Raw genomic sequence first — 8,127 nt, forward strand, 5'->3', positions numbered from 1 at the left:
TAGGAAAAAAAGACTCTGCCACGGCCCGGAATCGAACCGGGAGTAACGCGACCACAACGCGTAGTGTTACCATTACACCACCGCGGCCATGCGAGTTGTTGACGAGTTGGAAGATTTTACTTTGTTATAGTATATGCATGACATTGGACCACAACACTTGCTGTGAATGTATGAAATCTTCAGCAAATTTTCGTCAATTCGAAATTTTCAACGCCGCCACTTTTGGATTTTGTTGTCGTCGTGCCAACACCACCTCGAGCCACCCGGCACCTGTATCTCCCACTGTACCTGTTGTGCACACTCAAAGACTCAATCAAGATGAACGGCCACGGAAACGCCAAGGAGAAGGACACCGTCAAGGTAGTGAACACGCAGTGTGGCTGCTGTGGAACGTTGGCGTTGTTGTCGGTGGTGTTGTTGGTGTTGTTGGTGTTGTTGTGGTGGTGTTGTTGGTGGTGGTGTTGTTGGTGGTGGGTGTTTCTGATCTTTGTTTCGTGATGGTCAAGCTGCGATTGCTCTTGGATGGTGTGACCGAGTGTTACTGACGCGAATCATCAACACAAAATGCAAACGCCTCTGCTGCAACAACCTCTCAGGTGTACCTGCGCGTTCGTCCCTTGACGGCAAAGGAAAAGACGGCTGGTCCAGAGTGCATCAGCCTCCAATCCACAAAGCAGATTCATTACCGCAACCCAAAGAACATCAAGAAGGTGCTCGAGTACGAGTTTGACCATGTGTTTGGTCCAAAGGCAGATCAGATTGAGGTACGACATCTGAGTTGGTGTGTTTGCGTGTGTGTTTGCGTGTGTGTTTGTGTGTGTGTGTATATGTGTGTTTGCGTGTGTATGTGTGTTTGCGTGTTTTGCGTGTGTGTGTGTGTTCGTGCGCGCGTGTGTGTGTATGGGGGTGTGTGTATATGTGTTTGTCTGCTTTGGACTTGCAAGTGCTATATACACGCGTGTGCGCCATGTTCATGTCCAACATGTGCATGTCCAACATGTATGTTTGCCATCCTTTCCTCATTTCATCGAACCTTGACCCCAAATATCCCGCTCTTCCCATTCTCCAATGCAGCTCTTCCAAAAGACAGCATTTCCACTGGTGACTGATGTGCTTCGCGGTCAGGACGCCCTCCTCTTCACATATGGCATCACAAACTCGGGCAAAACCTACACCATGCAGGTGTGTGTCCTTGTTTGTGTGTGCGTGTGTGCGTAGGTACATGTGTGCGTTTGTGTAAGTGTGTTGTGTTGCCGTGAGTATATTCGTATACACACATCCGTATGTACATTGTTATATGTCTTGTGGGCGCAGTGATTGCAGTGGGACTAGGAGGAAGTCTGTCTCCAGCGTCTCACACCCTTGTTCACAATTCCTTTTCCCTTCCACACATCAATACCGTTTGTCTCTCCAGGGAAGCGAGGAGGACCTGGACGGCATCATGCCCCGCACACTTGATGTCTTGTTCAACAGCATCAATAACCAGCGCGCCAAGTGGTTCACCTTCAAACCAGACGAGTCAAAGGGCACCATCGTCGTGCGGGTATGCGTATTGTGTGTCTGTCTGTGTGCGTATATGTGATTGTCTGTTTGTCTGTGTGTGCGAGTGTGTGCCTGTGCCTGTGTGTATATGTATGTACCTGTGTGTGTATGTGTTGGCATTTGTTTGTTCATCTACGTACAGTTTTTTTTTTTCATATGTGTGTTCGCTCACCTTGAAAGATGACTTGCATCTAACAAACTTTCCCGAACCCTCTTGACACCGCTTGTGTTGCTCGTTTGGCAGGATGCCAACGAAGCCAAGGACCTTCGTCGGAAGCACCGCCACGACCATCCCGAGGGTGAGGACATGAACTCGTACTCATTGCTGTGTCATTAATCGTCAATTTGTACTTCGTTCGTGCATGTCGGCGATCGCACAATGCCAGCCCACATCACTGCATTCACACTTGAGCACATTCTCACTCACATTTGCACAAACACGCACACTCGAACCACACACACACACACACACATACACACACACTCTCTCTCTTCTCTCTCTCTCTCTCGTACCCACACACACCCACACACGCACACACACTCGTAAACCCCCCCCCAACACACATACACACACACGCTCACACATTGCAGACCGCGATGCCATGGATGTCGACACGTCTGTGCCGATTCAAACGCGCCGCCGGTCCTATGATCCAAGCTCGGTACAGACACATACTCATGCACACACACACACATACGCATGCACAAGTTGGATGGATAGAGGGCTCGATACAAGCAAGCCAGCCGCGTTGCATATCACATCACGTTCGCATCACGAGTGGTCGTCCACGCATTTGCTTCCACACACGCTCGTTTTGTCACATTAACCCTCACGTCTCACGTCCTTCCTTCCACTTCCTCCACACAACAGCTTGCGCTGGCCGATCCAGACACGCGCTTCTCCATCTTCATCTCGTATGTGGAGATTTACCGCAACTACGTCTACGACCTCTTTGACGACCGCCCCATGTACACGCCAGACGGTACGTGCTGCGAGACCTGTGTTGCTTGCTCGGTTGTTCGTGGGAGCGTGTGCGCATGTGAAGCGTGTCTGGACATGTGGAGCACAGGCACACGAGGGTTGTGCGAGTGTTATTGTGTGTGCGTACACGCATGCACCTGTGGTGCAAATTACCCTGTGTCTTGCACCTACTCGTTTTCAAACAGGATATGCTCCCCCTCATATTCTCGTTGCCCTGCAATGCCTCTGACAGCATTCAACCCAAAGAGCCGAGGAAAGCCGCTCAAGACGAGCCTTGGAGTGAAGCTCGGGCGCGACGGACAGTACTATGTGCAGGGTGCAACGTGGAAGGAGGTGCACAGCACGGATGAGGCGTTTCGCCTGCTGGAAGAAGGCAAGGCCGTGAGGAAAGTCGGCTCCACCAACCTCAACAGCCAGTCCAGCCGCAGCCACAGCATCTTTACCATCAAGGTGCGCAGACAATTGCCGACAAATGGCAAAGACTATGTGGGTGCTGTTGTGGAACACTTAACGTTCACGAAAACGCACCAGCAGCATCGTTGCAGTTGCGTTTGTTGATTAGCTCCCGTTGCTCGAGAAGCCATTCGTCATCACGACTAACACCACTCTGTACACATTGCACAGGTTGTTTCTGCACCGCTGAACCGCAATGGCTCCGATGTTGTTCGCGACGACGACATTCCACCCCACGTCGCCCAGGTCAGCACCGCACACAAGCTCATGGTCGTGATGGCATGACATGCGAAAAGTATCATATCAAGGGGCGAAATGCAGTCAAACGCAGATGCCTACCTAGCATACACGCATATGTGTGCACACGCGCGCACACACGCACGCATATGCACACACACACGCACGACAATGAATGTGATTTGCACACAAACACACATGCAAATGTGCACTTCCACAATACTGTACACATTTCCATTCACGCGCTCACACTTTTCCACAAACACCACCACGCCAACACAACAGATCTGCCTTGTTGACTTGGCTGGCTCCGAGCGCTGCATGCGAAGCGGCAGCAAAGGAAACCAACAGAAGGAAGGCATTGACATCAACAAGTCCCTCAATAAGCTGCGGGAATGCTTTCAGGTGTGCCTTCCAGGAGAGGGCGGGGCGGGTGTGTCTGTATTGGTCAGATCACTTATCCAAACCAATGTGCACTATCACTGTTGTTGTTCCCTCATCAAAACGTGAACACACACACGTTAACACACGTGAACACACACAACACACACACACATGCACACACCAGGCACTACGGGACATGCAGCAGAAAGGAAAGAAGAAACGCATCCAGTACCGCGAATTCAGCCTCACCCACCTCTTCCAAAAGTACCTGATGGGCCACGGCAAGGTGGGACATGACGTGGTTAAAATAATGGCACCAATAGCGAAAACCGTGCTTGGTGACGACAAGTGTTCCTTACATGGTGCGTTGCTGCACGCAATGTCTTCACCAGTCTCACGCTTGTTTCCTCACACATGCACGCGCACACGCGCACGCAAATTCTGCGCAGATGAGCATGATTGTCTGCGCATCTCCATCCTCCCCTGATGCAGCGGAGACAGCAAGTGTTCTCGACTTTGCCAAACTCACCGGCGAGATTGAGACAAATGTCTCCGAGGAAGCACCAATCTACAAAGGTGCGCACAAAGTCGTGCAAGTGTGTGTGTGTAAGAGAGAGTGTGTGTGGGTGTGCGTGTGCATGTGTGCTTGTAAAAGAGAGGGAAAGAGAGAGAGTGTGTGTGTGTCGTGTCTGTGTCTGCATGAGTGTGTGCATGTGTGCTTGTTTGTTTATGCACGCGTGAGGCTGAAGCTGTTTGAGGGTCAACACTCTTGCTATCAGGTCGCTGTGCATGTTTTCACTGCACACCATGTACCTTGTCGTCCCACGTGCATCACCACTCATCCCGTGTTCGCTCCCTACAGGATACGAGGAAGGTCGCGGCATGCAGTGCCGCCTTCAGCGCCGCGCAAGACGCAAAGCAGGTGGCGGAGAGACATCATTGTCGGACATTGAAGAAAACGATGGCGCAGAGGCAAATCAGGAACCGTAAGTCTTGGAAGTGTCCTTTCAGTGTGATGTTTTGCAGTGCCGCTCTCTCACACACACACACACACACACACACACACACACACACACACACTCTCTCTCTCTCTCTCTCTCTCTCTCTCTTTCTTGTGTCTTTGGTTCACCTGTCAATGTCGCAGGCGTGTTTCTTCCATTCAACCTCGTCCATGCATTCCTTGATTCAGCATCCTTTGCCTCTGTCGACCCTCCTCCCAAGTTTTTGTTTTATGTTTCTTCCGCTTGTTCTTGCACAGTTTCACACAATTATGCACATCTTGCTCACAACCACGAACACGGACGGCTATGTTCAGGGGCGCGTACTCTGCCGTTCAGAAGGAGCTGGAGGAGATGGCCAAAGATCAGTCGCCTTCCAGCGCATATCGCTCCGGTGCCACGGTCGGCAAGCGTTCCAAGCACCTCGAATCACCGCACCTTGCTCGTGCCATTGGCGACATTGACCAGGTTTGCTTGGATGATTTGAGTGGATGGGTAAAGGAGTGTACGCATTTGGATTCACGGACAATATGTGCGGAAGCGTTTGCCGTTTCCTTCCGTCGTTCGTTGGGCAAACTGCAATGTGTACCGTGACCAGCCAGACACATGTGACTCACAGCTGAGTGCCTCTGCTTTGTTTCTCTGCTTCAACCATCAGCACATGCACAAGAGCCTTGCCCAGAAGCGCCAACAGATGGAGGACGCACAGCAGCAGTTCCGCACTCACCTTCGCGAAAAAGTACGAACCAAACGTATTGCTCTTGCTGCATGCCATTGCAAGGACGGACATGTATGCTCATTACATGCACACGCGCGCGCACGTTGTATTGCTCACGCAACGTGCACACACAACGCACATGCACACGCACACGCACACACCCACTTGCGCAGGAGAACACGTTGATGCAGCAGACAATTCGCATCTCGGAGCTGACGGAACAGTTGACGGAGGAGAAGTTGCGCTGTGACTCTCTCGAGAAGAAGGTCGCATAACACTTACTCTTTGCGACCTCTGTGCTCCCTTATAATACTTGTCGTGTCAAACACAACATGTTATGTCACTTGCTGCGCAGCACAACTCTAACAAGTGCATGCTCTGTGCTTGCCACTGTTGAACAGACGGAGGAGTTGATCCGTGAAACAGCAGCAACGCGCACAGAGCTCGAATCACACGTAAGCACGTAGTCCATTGGCATGACTTCTCCCTAAACAAAAACACAAACACACACATGCGTTCACGTTATTGTGTGTGTGCGTGTTTGTGTTTTTGTGTTTGTGCTTGTGTGTGTGTATTTGTGTGTTTGTGTTTTTGTTGTTGTATGTGTGTTTGTGTTTGTGTTTGTGTGTGTTTCTGTTGGTGTTTGTTGTTTACTGACCGTTTCATGCGGTGTGCTGTGCAATTCACAGATTTCGGAGCAAAAGGAAGATATTGAGCGACTGACGGCCGATTTGTCCACGACGCGTCGTCGCAATGAATCCCTCGAGGTACATCAACACCATTCTCCTGCATGTGACACATGTCCTTTGGTTGTATGTCCATCATCCCATCGTTTGTTTCCGCTCTAACAGACTCCCATACATGCACCCACACTCACTCATGCACGCACGCGCACACAAACACACGTACGTACACCCACTCACACCCTCACTCACGCACGTACACAAACCCACAACACAACAGCGCGAGAAGGCAGAGCTCGAGTCTCAGCTGCACGCGATGCGGCGTGAGCTGTCCAAGTACGAGGGCGAGTTGCGGGAGAAGGACCAGCGCACACACATGCTCACGCGCGAGTACCAGGAGAAGAGCACGGAGCACAAGGCACGGCTGGACAGGATGGCGGAGGCCGTCAAGTCCCGTGAGGAGAAGGTGCTGATGCTCAAGGAGCGCATGGAACGCGCGCGCGATCGCATTGAAAAGCGCGCGAAAAACACACCCAATCGTCCGCTCTCCATGCGCAGCGCCCCATCGCCGCCCAAGCAGCCGAATCTGGCGGATGTTGTGGACGAGAACGTGTCGCCAGCGAAGAGGGCGAAGTCGCCCGTGCACGGCCGCCACCACCGCGTTGCCGACGCATATGAGCAGAAGCGCAAGAGCATCGCGCCCGCCAACAACAGTGATGATGATGATGATGAAGAAGACGACCAGGACTACAGTCGCGGCAGCCGCCAAGTCCTGGACGCATACGCTGACGACCAAGAGAACGTTGCTTCGAACAACATTGCGTGAGTCGCTGTTCAAGCCAGCCAAGCACACAAAGAAAGCGGGGCATAGCAAACATGCTGCGAAAATGCTCAGAGTGCTGGCCCCATGCGAGGGCGCCTTTGTGCAAGTTTGTTCTCTGTTCTCTTCTTCTTTCTGTTCTTCTACTTCTCGTTCTTCTTGTTTTCCTCACTCCTCCCCAATTCCCTCTCTCCTTTTTATTTTTTCTTCGTGTCTTTGTGGTGCCTTCACTTCCATCAGCTCACCGCTGCATGCTCGCCTTGAATTGTAAATTAGGATGACGACGGATGATCCAAGCAAGCCCGCGTACAACAAGGTATACAACCATGTTCCACAGAACCACAAGACAGCCAAGGGCACAATCCTGCAGAATCACAACAAGCACGGCAGTGTCGCCAGGCCAGAGGTGAGTTTCTGTGTATGCGCGCGCGCGTGTGTGTGTGCTTGAATGTGTGTGTGTGTGTGTGTGTGTGTGTGTGTATGTGTGTGTGTGTGTGTGCGCGCGCGCTTGAATGTGTGTGTGTGTGTTTGTGTGTGGTGTGTTTGTGTGCATGCGCGTGTGTTGGGGCGTGTGCACATATGTGACAATGAATGAGAGTGTCTGTGCGTCCCCTTCGCTTGGTAACATGTTGTGCCCGTGATCTTGCAGCTCAAGGGCTTGAAACGGCACGATTACTATGTCCTCAACCACGCTGATTCCCCAAACAAGCAATCTGTGTTCAAGGTGCGGTGGGACCAGCACTCTGATGCTCAGCTGGGACACGCACTCACATACACTTCTTGCACAGACACATGCACACACACGCACGCTCACACTCACACACACACACACGCACGCTCACACTCACACTCACACACTCACACGCACACTCGCACGCACACTCACACGCACACTCACACGCACACTCACACGCACACTCACACGCACACACACCCACACGCGCATTTGTGCCCAGGGCCCCATTATGAAGAGCATCTCGAAGGAGGGCTACTCTGTGCGGCTCACGGGCGAGGAGCTGTTGCGCTTGAACAACTTGGCCGAGGAAGCAAATGACGGGGTGTCACCAGCAAAGCATTTCAAATCTGCCGGACAATTTGCAGAGAAGGCTGTCCTCAGCCCAATGAAGAGTAAGTGTGTGTGTGTGTGTGTGTGTGTGTGTGTGTGTGTGTGTGTGTGTGTGTGTGTATGTGTGTTTGAAGGTGCAGAGCAACAGCTCTCATCCATGCGATGCACATGCGCACTCGCAAACTCGCCTTCCTGAGCTCGCTGCTGTGCTCCAAACTCACCACAGCTCATGCATACACACACA

General features: G+C 51.9%; 1 protein-coding gene and 1 non-coding gene across 2 annotated transcripts in view; one reads left to right on the top strand and one right to left on the bottom strand.

Annotated features, from left to right (window-relative positions):
* Positions 1 to 16: 16 nt before the first annotated feature.
* On the bottom strand, positions 17 to 87 carry PTSG_20056. Its single transcript has one exon. It is a non-coding gene; the product is annotated as a tRNA-His (tRNA).
* Positions 88 to 205: 118 nt separating this feature from the next.
* Positions 206 to 8,127, top strand: part of PTSG_00966 (uncharacterized protein) — an 8,799-nt gene continuing 877 nt past the window's right edge. The window contains exons 1-22 of the mRNA XM_004998381.1: positions 206 to 360; positions 597 to 764; positions 1,075 to 1,182; positions 1,415 to 1,543; positions 1,787 to 1,841; positions 2,134 to 2,204; positions 2,414 to 2,525; positions 2,757 to 2,974; positions 3,149 to 3,223; positions 3,500 to 3,619; positions 3,783 to 3,884; positions 4,048 to 4,174; positions 4,461 to 4,584; positions 4,914 to 5,064; positions 5,255 to 5,335; positions 5,488 to 5,580; positions 5,716 to 5,769; positions 6,004 to 6,081; positions 6,278 to 6,819; positions 7,094 to 7,223; positions 7,467 to 7,541; positions 7,774 to 7,945. Of these exons, the coding sequence (XP_004998438.1) occupies positions 319 to 360; positions 597 to 764; positions 1,075 to 1,182; positions 1,415 to 1,543; positions 1,787 to 1,841; positions 2,134 to 2,204; positions 2,414 to 2,525; positions 2,757 to 2,974; positions 3,149 to 3,223; positions 3,500 to 3,619; positions 3,783 to 3,884; positions 4,048 to 4,174; positions 4,461 to 4,584; positions 4,914 to 5,064; positions 5,255 to 5,335; positions 5,488 to 5,580; positions 5,716 to 5,769; positions 6,004 to 6,081; positions 6,278 to 6,819; positions 7,094 to 7,223; positions 7,467 to 7,541; positions 7,774 to 7,945 (2,827 nt within the window). The 5' untranslated portion in view covers positions 206 to 318. The remainder of the gene's footprint in view (positions 361 to 596; positions 765 to 1,074; positions 1,183 to 1,414; positions 1,544 to 1,786; positions 1,842 to 2,133; positions 2,205 to 2,413; positions 2,526 to 2,756; positions 2,975 to 3,148; positions 3,224 to 3,499; positions 3,620 to 3,782; positions 3,885 to 4,047; positions 4,175 to 4,460; positions 4,585 to 4,913; positions 5,065 to 5,254; positions 5,336 to 5,487; positions 5,581 to 5,715; positions 5,770 to 6,003; positions 6,082 to 6,277; positions 6,820 to 7,093; positions 7,224 to 7,466; positions 7,542 to 7,773; positions 7,946 to 8,127) is intronic.

This window comes from Salpingoeca rosetta (genome assembly GCF_000188695.1).
Source record: "Salpingoeca rosetta unplaced genomic scaffold supercont1.2, whole genome shotgun sequence".
Taxonomy (NCBI): Eukaryota; class Choanoflagellata; order Craspedida; family Salpingoecidae; genus Salpingoeca; species Salpingoeca rosetta.